Raw genomic sequence first — 22,206 nt, forward strand, 5'->3', positions numbered from 1 at the left:
TTCAGCTAAATAAACAATGAAAAAAAAAATGCATGCATCATCACAAAGCTGAAAACAGGGCTGTTTTTCTGAGCTCATGAAAAGTTCACACTAGAGATGCGTGCTTCTCACAGGACAGCGGTGCTACAAACATATGAGAATGTATAACAGTAAAACACAGAAATTTTTCTGCAGAATGAGTACTTTTACTTTTGACACTTTAAGTTAATGTTGCTGGTAATGCTTCAGTAAAATGCAGGACTTTTACTTGTAGTGGGAAGTAAAGGATCTGAATACTTCTTCCACCTCTGAAGATTAAATTTGCCATCTAACTGCCTTTAAAATTGACAGTTATGTTGTCTGCTTTCTCTGGTCACCATCTCCAGCCCTCTGCTTTGTGTATTTGTGTTGCTTGATAGAAAAGCAGTTTAAATCAGGTAACATGCGTCAAAACCTGAATAAACTGATTGTATAGAAGCATATAAGCCCTCCCCCCTTTGTTCCACAGCAGCTGTGGCATGTTTGCACGTCATGTGGTTGTGTGGCAACTGAAAAGGAGGAAGAAAACTCTGACGGGCCACATGAAGCCACAGCCTCCAGTGACATGAAATCGTGTCATGTCGTGTCCCTTTGAAGACGCAGACAGTTCAGGAAAAACCAGTTTGGAGACATTCTGTCACCCTCCCTCCTCCTTGTTTTTCTGTCCTCCTGCCTGACAGTGTCTTCAGATGGTTTAATTGATTGTACTTCTGCCTGTGACTTCTACCAAGCTGGTCATGGACTACTCTAAGTCTTTCTCAGCCCTCAACGAGATGCTGAGACCTCGAATCACCAGCAGTGATCAACTCTACTCCTCTCTGAACAGACTGGAGGACAGGCAGTGGGGCTCGCTCAGGAGTCAATCTCCATCTTACCGACCGACGGTTATGTCAACAGAACTAAAACCAAAGGTCTCTATGACCACAACAGAACCAGAAGATCCAAGGGAACTTGACGACAATGCAGAGCAGGAGGATTTGGTCTCTGATGGCATAGACGAAGGAAACTGTGTTGATTTGCTGCCTTTTAACAACTCATCCCTCATCCCTGAATTAAATTTGAAAGATGTGGGTGAAGAGGAGCTGGCTGACAAAGACGGCAGCACCTCACCGTCTGAGGAGAAAGACATTCCTGGTGAGCTGAACTCAGCGGAGGCAGGTGATTCCTCAGAGTCGGCAGCCGATGAAGGTGGGAGCTCCTTCCAGAGGAGCTACACAGACAGGACTTTACCAGACCTGGTCAGGAGCGGCAGGCCGCTCTGCAGACGCCGGACACTGGGACACGTCTCAGAGACGGTAGGATAACAATATTTATATGTCTGTATGTTTAAAATGAGAGAGAGATTGTTGGTGCGGTGAAAAAATATATAAATCTTTTAACAGAGCATGAATTTCCATCTGTTTTGCTACAAAGTGGCTTGTCAAACAACAAAACCTGTTATACAGGGAGGACACAGCCTCAGCTGTTACCCAGGAGTAAACCAAACATTTACAAAGACACAAAATGAAATGTTCAAAGCAACACCAAGAAATCAAGTCTTAATTTGTGGCTATGAGTGGTGTAAAAATGGAAACAATATTGGTGGACAATGTTTTGTACCTCACACTTTATGTTAATAGCTTTCATTACTTTAGTTATCTTTGTGTCTGAGTGTGTTTCAATGAATGAGTTCATTTGTATTTGCAGTGTTCGTAAGTGCTGATTACATCTCAGCTGGTACAACTGGATTTCTTGTTGACAGTTTCAACCAGGAATTTAGATTACCAGTTTCTATTGACATTGTGCGAAAATGTCACAAGATAGTGCTTCCTGTGTGCGGGCTTACAACTATCGACACAGCAAAATGTGGTTGTTAAAATATACTGATGTAACATTTATTGTTTGCAGCTCAAGGAAGTGCGCAGAGAGGTGGAGCTGTCTCGGAGACGAAGTATCAGGCTTAAGGCCCAGGTGGACAAATTGCAGGAGAGCAGAGAAGGACAGGGATGGAGCCAAGACAGAGAGAGGGTAAAGGTTGCACACAAGTACCGAGACGTGCTATACATTGGCGAGACTCTGTAGGATCACCATGATTTCTCTCTGTTCATTTCTATCCAAGACCACAGAGGAGGTCCTGTCCGTTCTGCGGCTACTGCACCCGCTGACAGACCCAGAGTCCTCCCCACCTGAACCCTCTCATGGGGAAAACCGCCTGGACGCTGCCCTGGCCCAGCTGCAGAATGCGGCCCGGACACTGGCATTCAGCCAGACCAAACAGGTAAAGGCAACACCCACATGCACTCAAATAAAGCTCCTCACCCTTAATCATATCCCTGTAATCTGTTAAAAGAATGTTTGCTAAAAGTTTTAATCTACGATTTCAATCTAAAATATGACTTTATTAACTTGACACAAGTACTGATCTTGATCACTTGAAGACACTTTCACTTGCAAATTATAAAAGACACACCCGTGACCTCCTGATGAAGCACCTTCCTCATTGCATACCTGAAAAGATCATTAATTCCTTTACCAAGGTGCTATGTGGCCTGACAAGTTCACACGTGGCAGTATTAGTGATCTTTCTGGTATGCACTGTATGTGTGAGAGAGTGAAGTCAGTGAGGTTAAATGCAAGGAAGAGTTGTGACAAATAATAACTGGCCTCCCTTGTTCATTCAAAAGGTGAAATCTGAAAAAAGAGCAGAGGACAGCTTTATTCTTCAGCAGGCACTCCGAGACAGAGATGAAGCCATAGAGAAGTGAGTACACACACATGATGTACACAGTCACCTCCTCTAAATAACAAATGAATCAAGATTGAAGTGGGGGGAAAAATAGGAAGCTGAGAGACGTCAATCTATTTTGAGGAACGTGTCATTCTCTCTGTTCCGCTGTGCAGGAAGAAAGCGATGGAGTCCGAGCTGCTGCGGAGTAAAACCGAGATGATGATGCTGAACAACCAGCTGCTTGAGGCCGTACAGAAACGACTGGAGCTGTCGCTGGAGCTCGAGGCCTGCAAGGTAAACCTGAGACAAGTTTAATGTTTAACAGAGACCAAAAAAAACCCCAACCCCATCAACAATGTGGAAAGGGAAAGGTGTAATCGCTGAACAAATAAGAATAAAATATAAAAGAATCACATGGAGAATATCAGACAGTGTGGAAATTTTAACACGTGACTGGAAACCCACACACAAAAGTAAACACACTCATAATTAATGTTATCTACAGACCTGTCCTTACAGAGCCCTGAAAGTGTTCAGTTGTAAAACACACGCAAAACAAACTACAATTAAAATCTGCACACATTACATTCAGCACATGGGGTGTATGCAGGCGTTAACTGCCAGCCGGTCTCCTGCCAGTGTTTTGGTCTCAGTCACATGTGTGTCTCGTGAGCGCCTGGCTCCCTGCAGCGTTAAACTGAAACTAAGCTGCAGTGTCTGCTTCAGTTGTACACTCGAAATACACCTCAACTACTGTAAAGACAAGTCCCAGTGTGCAGTGATGGTCTAAATTCCAGCCGCACAGATTTTTTTCTTTTGTAATTGACAATTCAGATTTTAGGGGTAAATAGTAGTGTTGTAGTCAAGACTGCCCAAACCAAGACCAGAGTTTATCGAGACAAGACCAAGACTTTTAGGGGCTGAGAGCAGTCGAGACCAAGACTGAGGGAGGGCGAGACCGAGTCAAGACCAAGACCTGCATCGCACGCAATAAAATGTGGAACGAGATCATAGGTACTTCACAAATTGATCTGAAAGATCCACATTGGGTTTTGGCAATTTGCATAAGGTTTTGGCAATTTGAAGCTTAAATACCAAAATGTTAGTATCATCATTAAAAAAAGTATATTGGTGAAACCTTTTTCTGTAAATTATGGGTATGATGTTAAAATAAAAAGAAAAAAAGTTTGATTCTATTATGTTTACAACTATCATCAGTTCCATGGATATTTAATAACGGTTCAATTTGTAGACTCTCCTCTACTTGTGCCTTCAGACAGTTTGTAGGTCACACAGTGGGGGGCAATTTCTTTTTTCCTCTATAGATGGTCCCTTTGTTTTCAATTTCAGTGATCTGGCAGGTTAAGTTTGGGGACTGTAAAGAAATTATTAGGGTGGGGAGGAGTGTAGAAGTTAAGTGTGTTCTTTGGGCAAAGAAAGAGGCAAAGCGCAAAAAATTTGTGGATTTAGCTATTTCCAAATCTTTAAGGCAAAATGACATTATGAATATTCCAGCCACTCATTTTTGAATAAACATAGACTAAATAAAAGACTAAACTTTAATTATCATATAGGCCAACTTAATATGACACATTTAACTTTTTAATTTTTACATTACAATATTACATTGAAGCACTATTATCCATCATTCATAAGTATCAATGTTTTCATAATTGACGTGTTGGTCATCAGGTGATGTGAAAAATGAAACCCTGAAACTGACAGGTTTGTTGTCCTCTGTGTTTGATAAAAGGTGTAAATGACCATCCCCCTTTTCTGACCACCCTTCCTCTCCTACTAATTGTTGTATAGTCCCTTTTCACCAATGGTGCTCAGTGAACATTGCTCTGAAAGCAGCCACATGACAGACAAATGTAACATAGATCACACTTTCACAGGTTTAAAGTATGGTTTATCATTTACATTTATTCATTTTAGCTGACGCTTTTATCCAAAGCGACTTACAATTGCTATACATGTCAGAGGTCGCACGCCTCTGGAGCAACTAGGGGTTAAGTGTCTTGCTCAGGGACACAAAGGTGGATGGGTCACATTGGTGGATGGGTCACATTTAACTTGTCCCTCTTTCTCACATTTCCTGTCACCAATCCCAGATTTGAAATTACAGATATTGTGCTCTGACAGCCTGTTTGTTTTCCTTGCCTCAGGAGGACATTCAGCTGATCCTCCACCAACAGCTGCAGATCCAGCAGCAGGCAGAGCAGGCCCAGAGGAAGCCCTCCCGAGGCATGGGCCTCCTGAGGAGAAACAAACCACTCGTCCAGCGGCAGTCCAACACCCTTTTTTGTACATCCATCTCTCACACAACCAACTCAAACCAAATCTTTATACCCAAATCGGCTGGTTCTGCCTCGACTCCAAGCCCGCCTCCTTCTGCCGGCACCCAACGCAACTGGAGGGACAAGCTGAGGATGGGCAAGAGAGACCAGGATGCTGCAGGACAGGATTCAGAGTTTGACAGGGCCAACGATGGCTTCCAAGTCGTATCACTCGATTGAAACAGTGATGCATTTGCACTTCGAGTACATTCATTCTGATGCCAAACTCTCATGTTTAACTATTTAAAGTCCCCCCCACTCAAATGTGTTTTCTTGTCACTTGGTTGTTTGATCTTCACTGTGCAGAATGATGTAACTTACAGCTCCAATGCACACACAGTGCTTAGGAAACAGATTTTTCTTTGAATTAGGAGACATTTTGTGTCCAGCATTTAGCAAGATTTACATAATCATAGATTCTGGACTTTGTAACGAGGTAATTGAACTTTGTTGTAGAAGAAAAATGTTCCAAGCAGAGTATTTTGTATCTGTCTAAAAACATCTTTGATATATTCTTGGGAAAACGTGCTTTGTATCTCCGACTAGTGTCACTTTACATATGAAACAACTGATTATGAATAAGCCATATACATTTTTTAACACTGTAACACTTGAATAACTTACACTTAATTTCCTGAATATTATTGTCATGTTGTAAATAAATTAAATTCTCCTCCAAAAGTGCCTTCAAATCTCTTGCCCAGTCAGACTGCAGTTTATTTTGAGACAGTGTCACTACGTCACTTTAGATCGTCCAGTGTCTGCACTTTGGGCATGTTACACTTTCAACATTGAAAAGAAAAAGAGTATAAACTTTGTCGCAGATTTTTGCCATTTTATTGTATAATATTAATTAGTTTGTACATTTCAATAATATATAATCCACTCCTATATGCATCTTTGCACACATTTAAAATGTATATACGGCAGTATCTAGAATGAGTGCCACCATTGTGGCAACATGTTCAACAAACTGAGACGTATGTAGCACAGCAAATTTACATCTGAGGACAAGAGAAAAGGCATGCTCATAGTGAAACAATATACAATCCTGAAGAGATGATTACAGTCTTCAACCTTTCTATGTGAGTGAATAAATTCACATTTCTATATTGTTGACACAGGGCTCCCCATTCTTGCCCTACTGCAAGACTACAGAATCTGAAACACCCCCCCAACATCTATTCATATTGTGTAACAAGACAACTCCTGTGCTTGAAGGGGGGGTGCTTTTCCTCTAACTGGACCTTTATTAAAAAGAATAAAACAAAGACAGTTTCGCTAAACTTAATTCTGGTAATTTGAAGCCTTTAAGACTTCTGTATTCACATCAAACGAACATAAAACATTGATTGTAGTAAACATCTAGTGCCATGAAGGGATACACCCGCATCGGTTAGGCTTCACTGTTAGAAAAGTCAGATAGAACTGGCAACCCAGCTGCCAATCTAAAGTATGCTAGTCAATATTGTAGAACAAAAGCTTTTTTTAAATGTTTTTTTTTTATCAAGTTTTACAGAAATGGAAAAGGAGCTCTCGACAAAAGAGGCACATACAAATTCACAACACCCTGCTCATTCATCCAGATGGCAGTTTCACTACTGTGGACTGTACTGTTCAAACCCATGGAAACAGAAATGATATTGACACTATTACAATTCGATCACAACATACATTGTTGCAGCATATATTTGAGAGATACCCCTTACAGCTTTGTAAAGATAAGTGAGATACAGATAATAAATCTCTAACACGTTTCATTAAAACAGTGATTGGACTGACCAAATACAAAGACACAACAACATTACCACGGCTTACTGCCAGACAGACAGAAGAAGAGTATTAAGTGTACAATAATTAGCATATCCAGTTGTAACCTGAGATATTCAGGAAACAGATTGTGGCAATACTGCAATTGCGTGTTTCAGCTTGGTTTTCATAGTGGATTATGTTGGCATAAAAATATAGCCAGCATTCTCAATGACCTTGAGTTGTAACCGTCCTGTAAATATTTATCTCTGACACACAGAGAAAAGGACGTGAGAAATAAAGGACCAAAATTGAATATCTATATATCTATACATATATATATATATATATATCTCACTATTATCAACATTAAAATAAGTTTCTACAACAAACCATCTCTGCGCATAAAGTCTGCAGTCCAGCCTCTTTGCAGAGCACCAACCTCCTGACACATATCAAACCTCCTCCTGCAAAGAAACACTTTTTGCTTCGCACATTCTTCACTTCTCTCCAAGAAGAGCTTCTCACATATACAGTATTTGTTTCATTCCAGTGCTGTCAAAACCTTCACATCCAACTATCTTCCTACCGGTCCACTTCAGCTCTAGATTGCACTTGGCCTAAAGCCACTTTTTCTGTTATACTGGCATAAATGTTTCAACATAAAGAAAGCACTGTGCAAATGAGAGTTTCTTTGGATTAGTACATCACCTCCAAGACAGCCCTGTTATGTTAAACTGGAGATATTTTCATTGCTATTTTCTACTGACCAGTCTAAAAATCAATGAAAACACACACTAGCTATATGGCAGAGAGACTAAACAAAAGAAGAGTTCACCTTCACTACACTACATTACATTTGTTTGAAGGATAAGAACCAACTGCTGTGAAAGGGTGAGTTTGGTCCATTGTGTTTTAGCATCATATGGCTCCACTTGCTCTTGCTGAAGCTGCTGAATTCTAACCTTCATTTTCATCGATGGGATGCACAGAGGTGCTGAGCATAAAAAAAGTTCTGAGGCGTGGGCAGGAGGCAGCTAGGACTGAAGGAAGGAGCTGATGGAGCTGATGAAGTCTAAAGGTTTGTCTGCGTGGATCCAATGGCTCGCATCTGGGATGTACTGGATGTCAGCATTAGGGAACAGCCTCTGGATTTCTGGGTAATCCTCGGAACTGGATCAGGAGTGAAGACACGGAGAAGGAGGAATGAGAATATCAGGTTAAACAGGGTGGTGCAAAGGCGAAAGAGATGGAAGGAAGACGAACAGTAAACAGGAAGAAGTTGCCACTGTATACAATAAATGTAAATGAAGAGAGATCAAGCATGGTATAAGGGGTGTTGAGATAGTTTTATCGATTTAACTGGTACATTTATTTAAATTTGTATTTTCTACTTATTTCATGTGTTTACAGTAATTATATATATATATATATATATATATATATATATATATATATATATGTGTATGTATGTATGTATGAGGTGAAACTCGAAAAATTAGCATATCCTGCAAAAGTTCATTAATTTCAGTAATTCAACATAAAAGGTGAAACTAATATATTATATAGACTCATTACATGCAAAGTGAGATATTTCAAGCCTTTATTTGATATAATTTCGATGATTATTGGGTACAGCTTATGAAAACCCCAAATTTAAAATCTCAGAAAATTTGATTACATGAAATCAATTAAAAAAGAAAAAAAAAAAGAAAAAAAGAAAAAAAGGTTTTAAATACAGAAATGTCAGCCCTCTGAAAAGTATAATCATGCATATGTACTCAGTACTTGGTTTGGGCCCCTTTTGCATGAATTACTGCCTCAGTGCGGCGTGGCATGGATGCTATCAGCCTGTGGCACTGCTGAGGTGTTATGGAAGACCAGGATGCTTCAATAGTGGCATTAAGCTCTTCTGCATTGTTCGGTCTCATGTCTTTTATCTCATGTCCTTCAACCCCATAGATTCTCTATGGGGTTCAGGTCAGGCGAATTTGCTGGCCAATCAAGCACAGTAATCCCATGGTCATTGAACCAGGTTTTGGTACTTTTGGCAGTGTGGGCAGGTGCCAAGTCCTGCTGGAAAATGAAGTCAGCATCTCCATAAAGCTCATCTGCTGAAGGAAGCATAAAGTGCTCTAAAATGTCCTGGTAGACGGCTGTGCTGACTCTGGACTTAATAAAGCACAGTGGACCAACACCAGCAGATGACATGGCTCCCCAAACCAATACAGACTGTGGAAACTTCACACTGGACTTCAAGCATCTTGGATTGTGTGCCTCTCCATTCTTCCTCCAGACTCTAGGACCTTGGTTTCCAAATGAGATGCAAAATTTGCTCTCATCAGAAAAGAGGACTTTGGACCACTGAGAAACAGAGCAGCTCTTTTTTTTCCTTTAGCCCAGGTAAGACGCTTCTGACATTGTTTGTTGTTCAGGAGCGGCTTGACAAGAGGAATACGATGATTGAAGCCCATGTCCAGGACCCGTCTGTGTGCGGTGGCTCTTGATGCAGTAACTCCAGCCTCAGTCCACTCCTTGTGAAGCTCCCCCACACATTTGAATGGCCTTTTCCTGACAATCCTCTCCAGGCTACGGTCATCCCTGCTGCTTGTGCACCTTTTTCTTCCACACTTTTCCCTTCCACTTAACTTTCTATTAATGTGCCTTGATACAGCACTTTAAGAACATCCAACCTCTTTGTGGAGGGTGTCAATGATGGTTTTCTGCACAACTGTCAGGTGAGCAGTCTTCCCCATGATTGTGAATTCCACTGAACCAGACTGAGAGACCAATTAAAGGCTCAGGAACCCTTTGCAGGTGTTTTGGATGAATTAGCTGATTAGAGTGTGACACTCTGAGCCTACAATACTGAACCTTTTCACAATATTCTAATTTTCTGAGATTTTGAATTTGGTGTTTTCACAAGCTGTAAACCATAATCATCGAAATTATATCAAATAAAGGCTTGAAATATCTCACTTTGCATGTAATGAGTGTATATAATATATTAGTTTCACCTTTTAAGTTGAATTACTGAAATAAATGAACTTTTACACAATATGCAAAGTTTTCAAGTTTCACCTGTATTTAAATAATAATGAATATCAAATCAGATTCTTAAAGGTGGAGTAAGTGATTCTGGAGAAATCCAGCAACATGACAACCACTGTGATATAGAACAAACACCAAGTAATGTAACTAACATTAGCTAAGTTGTGGGTTAGCATACTGTTGTTACCAGATTTTATTTCAGTGCACACACAGAACAGACAGCTGACGGACCCTGAGAAGACATTTTTTGACAAAAATACGTGTATTGGATTAGAATCGCTTAGACCACCTTTAAGGGGGGGGGGGGCAATTGCAACACCCTTGGATCAAGTCCAGCTGGGGAGTTTTGTTGCATGTCATTCCCTCTCCGTACTATTTCCACACAGTATAACGTGATGTTTGTTTGTCTGTGTGTCTGTAGAAGATCTGACTGATCCATAGACATATCAGTGGATGATGTTCAGGATCTTATCATTATACAAATTGGTGATATATTAGTTTGTCTAATTTGATGATGAGTGAAACAGATACATTTTATTGATACTACAGCATTAGTCCAAGAATATTACAGTTGATAAATTACACAAAAAATACCACAGTTAATCAATCTTGAAATGTTTATTAAAATAATAATGGTTAATAAGTAGCAATTGAATATTTACTAGTGTGTTTTCTCAGCAGTATTTTTATTTTCTGCTTTCCATTTTGAATTACACAGTATGTTACTTTTCATTTTCTTTGTTATTGTATTATATTTTCGCAGTTTAATTTCAATTACCCATAAACAATGTTGGACATTACTGTAATAATATTACTTTTCCCAGTAACTAGTAGTGTAACTAATTACTTTTCTAAAATGGTAATATTATTACAGTTAATTACTGTACTGAATGCACCATCCTTGACGTGAATGCACGACTGTGCGGCAGCTCAGCAGCACTGGACTTTGTTGTTCATGTCAGCTGATAGCCAAAAACTAAAGGAAGAAAGGAGAACGAGGAGAGAGGCGCTCTTTCCACAGCTGTAAGTAGCTACTGCCATTATTGTCTCACAGTCTAAGATGCAAACAATATTGCCGTCTATTGTAAACTTTCTGTGACCGGCAAAAAGCTTTCAACCACGAACAATTCTACATTTAATTTATGGAAGCATCTGCAGAAGCAGCGCAGCAATGTGAAACTTACAGAAAGAAACTATGGCAGCTGCTGCCACTGATGCCTGGACTCGTCTGGTGAGATTGGCGTTAATGTAACGTTTTGTAAAAATCCTGAATACTGCTCTTATAAATAGTCTACATGTGCAGAAAAACAGCTGTTCAAAAGTTGGGATTTACTAGCTTTATTTTTTTGTTGAGTTGGTTGAGTTAAGAAACGTTAGGCCTAGGCTATATGCTTTGTTAAATACATACTCCTTGCTGCTGTTATGAATATAATATTATTTAAAAAGTTGGGGGAGACTGTTTTGTTTAGGGGTGAAAGGGGTCGTAGTGAAAGCAGTGTTTCCCACATTTAGCCTATAATTTGGATAAATATCAACGCTGACCGCCACATATTAATTTTCTACTTTTTTACTAGGCATATTTAAAATCAAATTTGATTGAGGAGCTGTACATATATTCTTGCAGCACCTCCTCTCGCTCGCTCGCTCGCTAGCTAGATTACCCCCCCCCCAGTAAAGTACTAATATTACTTTTTTAAAGGAGTAGTAGGACTAGTAATATATTACAATTTCAGAGTAACTTGCCCAAAACTGTCCATAAATCAGTGCTGTAGTACGCTTGCTTAATTTGTTGCTTCATGTTTTTACATGTGTAACTAATACAGCTCCCTAAGAGATAATAGTCGAATACAAAGCCTTTTTTAATGAAAATCCCATTTAGCATTAGTGCAAAAATTGCAAGAAGCATAGGCTATTATTGCTATGATAAGCATTTCAGTGATTATTTAACGAGAAGGTGTTCTGTCCCTATAGAAATAAGTAGTCTGTGCTTGTGGTGTTTATACCTGATATAAGCAGAACTGGCTCCACCCAAAAACAGTGTAGGTCCTTCATAGATGTTGTCAATTCTGGGGAAGCTCATGATGTCCTCAAGGTGCGCTGAGATGGCATCTAAGTTGACCCTCCAGGCATAGTGGCCGTTCTGCTCCACCAGGTTAGTCAGTAGGAACTGACGCACCGAGCGCTCCTGTAGGAGGGATGGACATATTATGACTAGACGCCGGACTTAAAAACAAACTTAATTTTTAGGGTTATAGGTTTGACTTTAAAGAAGTTATACTTATACTCAATATGTTTATTTTAACAATAGATCATATGACTACTTGTATGTGAAGGGAGATGCTTGATGCCATGTGGAATTATCCCTCGGCTTTGCAGTGTGTTTCACAACTGTTGTTTTTGTTTTTAAGCCGCAACTTTAATGTCTTGTGTTCAGGCTCACCACTCTCATGGCGCCATTTTCAACCTCAGCAGGAAGCTCTTTTCAGCTAAAAATGCTCCAGACAGACAAAGTTAACTACTAGCTATTGAACATAATTCAGCATTTACCATCTAAAGAGCAAACTATTTCCCTCAGGAGTTGGTAGAGACCAAAAAAAGAGCTAAAAGAGCGTGAACATCGTACTTACATTAATCACATGGCCAAAAACACGACTCCTCATAAATGAAAATATTATTCTGTATCCCCTGGGTGAGTAAACAGGCAGCTGGTTGCTAACACATTTGCCATATCAACTTTAATAAGTGCTAATATGTATGCGCTGTGGTCACAACTTGTTTCAGTTATTGCAGGTTTTAATAGCAGATACAGGAATCTACTTGACAAGAAAGATAAAGTGCACTGCTGACAAACTAACATCGCAAGTTTAAATGATTTAAGAACAGCAAACATAAACCTATTTTAAAACACTGAATAGTGTAACATTAAAAAGGATTCTTGACCTTGACCAAACGGCGCAGCTGATCCTCAGCCATTCGCCGGGCGGTGGAACGTGGGATGTCGCTGGAGATCTTCACCTCCTGCATGGCTTGGATGTAATAGCGGAAGTTGGTGCGTGTGGTGGTCTGGGCAGGACTGATATCCACTACCACCAACCTCTCCACTAAACCAGACTACAAACAGAGACAGATAGACTCAGGTCAACAGGAAGGAAAAGTGAGAAACAAAAAGATATTGGGGAAAAAAACAATGACAGAATGGAAACAGGGCAGTAAGGTGCGGCATGAACACAATAGGAGGATTATTCAGAGAATAGGAAGGTACAGTGAGAAAGGTCAGATGGCATCCAGCGAGGACACTGTAGCTTCACGATAAACTCATGGTGACATTTCTCCACTGCTAACCTGCGTCAGGGCGGTCATCATGGCCGTTTTTCCTCCCATGCTGTGGCCGATGAGGACGCACTTCTCAATGTGCAGCTGGGCGAGGAGGTGTTTCAAATCCCCGGTCATCGCTTCATAGGTCAACACCGAATTGTGAGGGCTGTTGCCATGGTTACGGGCATCTACAGTCAGCACCTAACTGGACAAAGGACAGTTAGGACTCTTGGAACGGGGGAAAGAGGCAACGGAGCAGAAACCAAAAAAAGATTTGTCAGCCGTTTCCTTTTTTTGGGGGGGGGATCCAAGTCAGGGGAGTGTTAGCACAAACAAATGCTGTATTGTGCACACGAAGTGAAAAGTTTCTTTAAGCAAGCCAAAGAGCAGATAATCTAACTGTTTATTACAAAAGGTACAGATTGTTAAAGGGGTTGTATCAAATGACTGGCAGCACACTGGTTGATTGTACGTTCCCATGCCTGCTTTTATAAGAGGGTCAGTGTCAGACTACTGAGAACAAACTCAAACACATGAAGAAGAATTGTTTTTGATGTAACAATAGTGGTGTGATATCTTCATCGCTGCATTACCTTTCGGCCTGTGCGCTGCACCAAGGACTTCGCTATTGAGTGGAAGTTAGATTTGCTGCCAAAAAGGCCATGGAGGAACACAAGGGGAGTGCTCTCTCCTTTCCCATCGAAAACATCGTAGGTCAAGTTGACTGGGCTGGGGGGTACAAAAACATCCATGCTGATTAGTTAGAATCTCCCCGTTACGACAGAGACAGGAGCAGTGATAAATCTAAGTGATGAAACTCTGCAATCTGTTGAAACTTTCAGGGAGTGGAAATGATGATTCAGTTTGTTCAACTTGCTTTTCCAATTTGACCTCTGTCCCAGACAAACTGGATATCAGGGGATATTATTCAAAGAGAAGAACCTCAGTGATATGTGACTTAATTCGGTAGAACTGTTTTGCTTCCACCTACTGGTAAAACATTAGATAACAATACGGATATGTTTGCTTTTATAAGTTTAAGTAATTTTTTCTATACAAACAACATTTCACTTGCCATTTATTGTCATGTGAGTGTGTAAATTGTAGCCTAAAAGAAAAGAAAAACAATGTTTGAGCTCTTTGACACAGCAGATGTTAATGTAACAGTATAATGTAACAGTATACAGGAAGAAGACACAATTTTAACTGACCACTGATATAGAGGGTCTTTGTGAAGCTTTTTTCATTTGATTTTGGTTATTCCGTTATTTATTCAGTTTATACAATGTGACAAAAAAATGCATCTTCAAATTACTTAGTTAGGACTCCAAAACACAGAGATCACCAATTTCCAATTATATAAAACAGAGAAACAAACAAAATGCTCACATTTTAAAAGCACTAACCAGCAAAATATGCATACATTTAGCATATTTGCTTGATATATGACTTAAATGATCAATCAATCAACTGATAAATCAATTCATGGTTTCAGAACTAAAGTCTATGATGATTTTAAAGCACCCTTTGGTTTGTGGTGCATTGTACTGCATTACAGGTGTCTAATCTAATAGTCCCTTATCTCTAGATAAATTGAACACTGTACTCTTCACAGATAGAGAACTAGTTTTACAATATATTGGGTTACATTAGCTTTTCCTCAGCACACACAGTTACATATATACATATAAATCCAGTTGCTTATTGACTAGGTACACCTAGCTTAATCTAATGCAGTCTAGTAAATCCAACCTTCATACTTATAATAATGTGTCTACCCTCGATAAAAATGTGGTGGACAAAATATTAGACACCTCTCAATATAACACACGATATGATATCCATTCAGCCGAAATAATTCTTCTCTACACCAGTTTAAACAAAAAACTGAGTAGTGTAACATTCATATTTATCACAGCGGTGTTGTATTAGATAGCATTATTTTTATCTAGCTAGGCTTTTTATTTACAGTCTATGGGCTTAACGTTACCTAATAAACCGGTAACCTAAGCATACATATAGCATAACGTTAGCATACCTTATGTCATTTAACGTTATACACGATCCTGCCGTTTTATTTAACGTTAGCTAAAGTTACGTTATATAACAGAATAAAATAAAGCAAGACAGAGAGTCCATCTCTAAAATCCTCTTTGTACCAGTGATAGTAGCTCAACTGCCAGGTTAACCCTCTTGCTAACCAGACATTTGAATGTCATTCAAAATGTAAACGGTGTAAAAGTTAACGGTTAATAAAGATGCTAAGACGCGACACGGTGACAAATTCACACGGCTGAGATAACTGGCTGATTTAAAAGAAAAACAATGGGCTGTTATGTCCACCAGGCACCAGCGCACCACACTCCAGCCCAGGCAGACAGAGGGCATCAGTTAGCCGGGGAGCTAGCAGGGATACCTGGATGAGCTGGCTGTCTGGATGGGAGCCACCCCGCACACGTCCTGCTGTCCGAGGAAAAAACGGGACGATGGCCGGCCGCTCAGCAGCCCTCTCTGGATCAGGCGACAAAAAGCACTCATGGCAGCATATGCTCCGTTACCGAGCGGTGTACAAACAGCATGTGCTTTTAAAAACTGCCACATTGACAGTAGTAGATTCAGCGAGTGTGCATAAACCAGCAGCAGCTCCGGAGGTCGCGATTGAAGGGAGCCACAGTCTGTCAACAGCTGATGGTGCGTCATGACGTAGGACGCACATTAGAAGTGGCGGTTAGTTCCCCGAGTTTGGCCTCGCAGGTTCCGTAAAAAATGTTAATCGTGAAGAACAACATGAACATATTGAACACATATTTATTTCTACTTCTACTTATTTATTTCATTTAGTATGAATATTTTGATTTGACCCTACATAGCTGTCCTCAGGCTACAGGAACACATTTCCACCCATTTAATTAAATATCTGTCGAAGCTGATGTATTCAAGAAATTAAATAGTATAAGTAATATATTGGTAAATAACATATTTTAAGAGTAAGGCAGGTCCTGAAAAGTCAGCAGAATTGGAAGAACAAGATCCGAGCCATCAACATATAGCCCTGCCTGCTGGTATAATAAACTTGCCAAAGGAGGAGATAGAGGCCACTGATACCAAGACAAAAAATCTCCTCACAATGCATGGAGGGTTTCACCCCAAATCCAGCACCCTGAGACTGTAGCACTACACTAAGCGGAGCGAATGAGGCTGAGGGCTAGTGAGTGTCAAGACCACTGTCCAGGATGAAGCAACAAAGATCCAGGAGTACATCAGGAAGACTGACCCCAAAGATGAAGGGCTTAGTGAATAAATCAGGCAGCAGAAACCTGAGGGTGACGACAAGGAAGATGAGGAACCTTCATGGAGAGGCAAGCCGCTGCATGGCATGTACCACCGACAAATAGAAGAAGTGGCTAATATCACAACTAGCCAGTGGCTAGAAAAGGCTGGACTAAAGAACAGCACAGAATCACTTATCATGGAAGCACAAGAACAGGCACTCTGCACAAGATCAACAGAGGCTGGGGACTTCCACACTATACACGACCCCAGGTGCAGACTGTGCAACGCCGGGGTGTAAAATGCAGGCAGGGACAGCGTACATGGAACGCCATAACCAGGTAGCTGGCATAGTATACAGGAACATCTGCCATGAGTATGGGCTGGAAGTCCCAAGGTCAAAATGGAAAACACCTCCTAAGGCAGTTGAGAATGATCGAGCTAAGATCCTGTGGGACTTCAAGATCCAGACTGACAAACTGGTGATTGCTAACCAACCAGACATTGTATTGATTGATAAACAGCAGAAGAAGGCTGCAGTGATAGATGTGGCAATCCCAAGCCACAGCAACATCAAGAAGAAGGAACTCAAAAAGCTTGAAAAATACCATGGGCTGAAAGAGGAGCTAGAAAAGATGTCGAGAGTAAAAGCAACAGTGGTGCCAGTACAATCGGAGTACTGGGGTCCATGACCCCCACACTGGGTAAGTGGCTTCAGCAGATTCCAGGTACAACATCAGAGGTCTCTGTCCAGAAGAGTTCAGTCCTAGGAACAGCTAAGATACTGTGCAGAACCCTCAAACTCCAAGGCCTCTGGTGGGAGACCAGAGCTTAAGGATGACACGTACCACCCTACATGGGGTGAGAGGGGTGTTTTATATATAGGCCTATATATCAATTAACCGGAAGAACAATGAGCTGAATTCCCATGCAAAGTATCTATAAAGGTTAAAAAGCCCATACTCTTCTTTGTGTAATTTATGTTGATCAAAAACGACTACTTGTGTTTACTTTTCTCTCTACTTTCTTTTTTACATGTGGATTGAAATATATTTTTTTGTCTCACTGTCCTGTTGAACATGATTGTAGTGACTGAAACATAGTCTTAAGTGTATGCTCTTTGCAGTTTTGTCAACAAAAGAGGGCGAAAAAGCATCAACCTGAAGTAAAAATATACACATTGTATTTTTGAGCCATTAGGTGTCGCCACACTGTCACAATGTAGGATGCACCTTCTCACCCCTAACAAGATCATTTCCCCACAGCACCTCCCCATGAGAGCTTACAGTAAACGATCATGTCATTCATTGTGTTGTAGGAACATTTGTAGAAGACAGACACGCCTGTAGGGGTCAAGCAAGGTATTAAGGTACAAGGAAACGTATTTATAGGTGCTCTTCATCCCGCACTGTACACATCAGTGCTGTAAACTATATGTCTGTTTGATGTCCTGTTTCATCCCTCTCTCTATCCTGTCCTGCTTTCTCACCAACACTCTGCTTTGGTTTGTGATCAGTGCAGTTTATTTGTGTCCTTATATCTGTGGCTCCTGTCATATACTGGAATATCAGTCAAACTATCTGTCTAAAGGCCTGGAGAATCTGGCCTCCTTTGCTGTGTCTCCAAACATTCATTGCTATGGGAGACGGGTCTGCTGGGATAAAGCATGCTGTGAGCTGTCACCATAGTGACGGCAGACAGAAGCCCAGGGGAGGACATGGTTCAAATCCAACTGAGAAAAGAAAAGAGAACTGGCAGATGAGTGTGCATTGTATCACCTTAAACAGCATATAAAAACTGCCAGCATGATATTTCTGATGCTAATGTACTTTCCCCAACAATATTCTTCAACGGTCACCTTTTTAAGCTATGAACCTTTTCGAAATACTGCATTTATTCCAAACAATTCAAATGATATCAAGTGATACTGTATGGCAGCAAGTTGGAAAATTGCACCACAATGGCAGACACACAATTAGAAATATCACAGTAAAATACATACAATATATCAATGTACATTTAAAACTACAATTTATCCATTTTAAAATAAATAGATACATGCAAGAGAGGACGGAGGCCAAGTGTTATACAAAAACAATAAGCTGAGATTCACTAAACACTGGTCAAATGAGACAAAACAAACAAGAATTAAAGACTGAAAACCAACTCATCATCAAGACAGACAGCTTTAAAGTTAAAACAAGAATTTTAAATGAATTAAAATGAAAAAACACAAAAAATGTAAAAGAAAAAAATAGACAGTGGGATTGCTGGTCATGTGACCTACACAGTGCAGATTTAACACACCTGTGAGTGTTTTTGCAATTTCACTTTGTGAACCTGAAGTAGCCAGAGGTGAAACCTGTTGTTCATATTAAATATAGCAAAGTCATTTCAGTGTGTGATGGCTTGTTTTTGATCTTTGAGTTTTAAAGTAAAGTTTGTTCTTTCGTTTAACTAGAAAATGGACAAATTAAGTACACCTTGCATCCCTGAGTACTGTGAGTGAGTTACTGTGTAATGAAGTTAACGCCAGCTCTTCTTCATGCCACACAGAACACAGTCTTTGTTCTCAACCTGCTCTTTTCAAAGTGCCTGCACATGTACATTTGTTTTTCTAGTTTTTTTTTAACTATAAGAGAAACATCTGTAAAGATGAAGCATTTGATCCGTTTTTGGATTGAGCTGTCGGCAGAAAACTTGAACCATTATTCTTATACAGAGTGATTAAATAAAGCATCGATGCTTTTATAGCTGACTTGTTTAAATTTTCCCACATGTGTGATGCATTTTTATTTTAATAGTTTATTTGAGAGTTTGTTTAATCAAAACAAACTATAAATGAAAAGAGAAGGCTTCTTTTCGTCTGTTGTCAGATATTAAAAAGGCACCATAAAAATAGGAGAAATTATAAAATACCTACAACGCACAAGATTACACAGACTTACCAATAAATAATGCCACCATATAACACATACTGGGTTTTAAACTACAAAAAGAAAAGGAGTAGTAGGATCATGTCCCAGTGCATCATTATTTAGCAAAAACAAAAGAGCTTAACTTATACAAAAGTACACAAAGTATACTTTATGAACCACTGAGCTACACTATATAATCATAAATTGTGTTTCAGCTGAAGACCCTCTGTTAAGATAAGTCACATAAACCAAAGTGTTATTGGCCTACAGAGATATTGTCTGCTGTCACACAAGAAAATGTGCATGTCAGGTTTGTTATACTATCATGTGCCACTTGGAGCGTAATTTTAATTTTCATGCCGAATGTGCTCGCATGGTTTCGGCCCTGTTAATCAAATGTCTGCTGATTTACGATACAAGAGACATTAACTTCTGCTTTCACCGTTACATTATTATACTTTATTTAGAGGTATATTGGAAATGTATGATGAAGAGAAATGTTTTGATATTTATAACAAACAGGAAACAGACGTAAAAGGGACAGTATCAGAAGTCAGAAAACAGAAGTCATGGCACAACAACCACCCTCTGACCGTTCACACTACATACAGTACATATACTACAGTCCTGGTGTCAACATCAAGGAGCTACGTGCTGATGTCATTTGTCTATACCACCGCCAAAACAATCACAGGAGACCTCTGCAGAGGAGGGCATGGTCAAAACTCAGATCGTTGTGCTGTCTTTTTTATATTGCTTTCTAAAACCTTTATCTGTGGAAGCTCAGATCATGTTCTTGTTTTGTCTCAGGTGCTAGGAGGCGGGAAAAGATTGACTCTGATAGACAACAGCATGAGCCAACATGGTCCTTCCAAATGACCAGAGTGGGAGCGGTATCCTCATGTCAAAGTGCAAGATTTACTGCAAAGATATATTACAAATGCATACACAAAATAGAGGGTGGAGAAGTATTTTCATCAAGAAAGCAAAATAATCTCTAATAGATAAAATAATTTAACCTGCTGTGTATTTGTAGATTTTGGGCTTCAGGTGCTGAATAGCTATCCTATACATATATATATATATATATATATATATATATATATATATATATATATATATATACTAAATTTGTATTTATTTAAGGTCCCTTGTGTGGGAGTACTGCCTAATCAAGTCTCTTCTGAGTCCTTTAAGCTTTGTAATAAATAATAAAATGTCTGTAATGTAGCTTTTTCAACTGATAGTTTATCTGCTTTACACAACTTTACAGTCCATCAGTCAATGCGGTTAAACTATCAGTGATAAACTGGGCTAATACTTTCTTGACTCTCTATCAGGTACCTGTTGGACTTTGTTCGGTCATCATCTTGTTTGCAAGAAATCTGCAACCTGTCAACTTCACGTGTTCCTGCTGGAAACAGAAGTTGACATTCAAATGTGCTATGAATGACATTTGTGTGGTCTAAAAGAACAATAGCCTTTATTTAATTTTTGCTCTGTAACGCTACTCTAGTTCTCACTTTGTTCTCTTCTTATAATCAATATTCACAGTGGTTACTTTCACAGTAAGATACTCTGGTGCAGACATAAAAATGATTTGTTTCATGTTTAATTTACTCTTCTTTCCTTGTATTCTATTACAGTACATTAAAGGTACCACGTGGAGTTTTTGACCACTGGTGAGACTATGGAGCGATGTTTTTACAAGAGGGTCATCGATGGTTTTATATCATGCAGGCCCATGAGCATGCAGGCCTGTTTTGTTTTTTCTTTTGTTTAATCTATGTCACAGTTTGTCTCTCCGTGCGTCCTCTCCAGAACTCCCTTTCATTGCCATTTTCCATTCATTCACTTTTCCCACAATTTCCCCATCACCTGACTGCCTCACCCATCTATCAATCAATTTTCCTGCTGCCTTGACTGTCTGCAATTCGGTCCTGCCCTTGTTGCCACTGTCTCCCACCCCCTTGACAAATGCATCATTGTAAAAAATACCCATCCCAGTTTCCCAGAGCTCAAGGGGACATCTTCAGATGACTTGTTTGTCCAACCAATAAACGGTTAAATACTGGAACCAGTAAAGGTTTGGCAGTGATGCTTGAAAATTGTCTTAAATGACTTATCACTTAATCATTCAATCATTGAACTCAAATTTAATTAATTTAAGATGTGGTCAGATCAGTTTCTATCGCAACTTCTGCATACCATGATTTGTGGCTTTGTTGTAATTTAATACTGATACTGCTGTGGATAGAGGATTTTTATCTCTGTCCTGCATGTCCCTCATGAGAGAAGTTCTTGAACTGACACCAAAACCTGATATTCCGGTTGTCTCTGTAGATAAAAAACAATCATACTCATAAGACAACCTTAGTGAATGGATGCAAGGTGTGTGGCAGGCGGCTAAGTACTTAAACATTTTAGGGTGGATACAGAACAATAAGCTTCAGTCTTTTGTACAGAAAAGATGACAATTTACTGAAACATAACTTAACTTTCTCCTTCTCACACATATTAGTATTCTATGCTCAGATAAAAAAATCTAATAATTAACTCCACAGTTTACCTGCAAGCTCTTAGTGTATCGTGTAATCAAAACATGACTGTCACGCTTTGTTTTATTTTGCAGAAATGTTTCCGTTGAATTGGTCAAATTCCATTAACTGACCCACCTCAATCATGGTCCTGTAAGATCAGCAAGCAGCGAGTGTAGCAGGGGTGTTTCAAGGACCTTTGATTCTGTTTTCTACAGATAACACTGTAAAATGTTGTGAGTCAGTTGTTCAACACCCTTCGTGTGACACTCTGGCATTTCCTGACTCTGCAGTATCAGCTA

At 39.8% G+C, this 22,206-nt stretch overlaps 2 protein-coding genes across 2 annotated transcripts; one reads left to right on the forward strand and one right to left on the reverse strand.

The window, feature by feature from the left end:
• The first annotated feature begins 565 nt into the window (after positions 1-565).
• On the forward strand, positions 566-5,745 carry bicdl2l (bicaudal-D-related protein 2-like). Its single transcript, XM_038708623.1, has 6 exons — positions 566-1,313; positions 1,906-2,025; positions 2,117-2,275; positions 2,682-2,758; positions 2,899-3,019; positions 4,894-5,745. The coding sequence occupies exons 1-6, from the start codon at positions 756-758 to the stop codon at positions 5,242-5,244; spliced, it is 1,386 nt and encodes a 461-aa protein (XP_038564551.1). The 5' UTR covers positions 566-755; the 3' UTR covers positions 5,245-5,745.
• A 132-nt stretch (positions 5,746-5,877) lies between these two features.
• abhd11 (abhydrolase domain containing 11) lies at positions 5,878-15,885 on the reverse strand. The gene is made up of 6 exons (XM_038708624.1): positions 15,596-15,885; positions 13,773-13,908; positions 13,207-13,380; positions 12,805-12,975; positions 11,868-12,049; positions 5,878-7,986 (listed from the first exon to the last, which is right to left on the reverse strand). The coding sequence occupies exons 1-6, from the start codon at positions 15,877-15,879 to the stop codon at positions 7,851-7,853; spliced, it is 1,083 nt and encodes a 360-aa protein (XP_038564552.1). The 5' UTR covers positions 15,880-15,885; the 3' UTR covers positions 5,878-7,850.
• Between the last annotated feature and the right edge of the window lie 6,321 nt (positions 15,886-22,206).

The sequence above is a fragment of the Micropterus salmoides genome, unplaced genomic scaffold, assembly GCF_014851395.1.
Source record: "Micropterus salmoides isolate LMB-PRFRI ecotype aquatic unplaced genomic scaffold, ASM1485139v1 Ms_hic_scaffold_9, whole genome shotgun sequence".
In the NCBI taxonomy this organism is placed as follows: Eukaryota; Metazoa; Chordata; class Actinopteri; order Centrarchiformes; family Centrarchidae; genus Micropterus; species Micropterus salmoides.

Bases quoted from the DNA above. Each gene is read 5' to 3' on its own strand.
- bicdl2l (XM_038708623.1), top strand. From the start codon at position 756: ATGGACTACTCTAAGTCTTTCTCAGCCCTCAACGAGATGCTGAGACCT. The intron at 2,026-2,116 runs GTAAAGGTTGCA...TTTCTATCCAAG, and splicing joins GGAGCCAAGACAGAGAGAGG to ACCACAGAGGAGGTCCTGTC. The intron at 2,276-2,681 runs GTAAAGGCAACA...TTCATTCAAAAG, and splicing joins CATTCAGCCAGACCAAACAG to GTGAAATCTGAAAAAAGAGC.
- abhd11 (XM_038708624.1), bottom strand. From the start codon at position 15,879: ATGACGCACCATCAGCTGTTGACAGACTGTGGCTCCCTTCAATCGCGA. The intron at 12,976-13,206 runs GTTAGCAGTGGA...CTCTGTTTGTAG, and splicing joins TGATGACCGCCCTGACGCAG to TCTGGTTTAGTGGAGAGGTT. The intron at 12,050-12,804 runs GTCAAGAATCCT...TCCCTCCTACAG, and splicing joins AGCTGCGCCGTTTGGTCAAG to GAGCGCTCGGTGCGTCAGTT.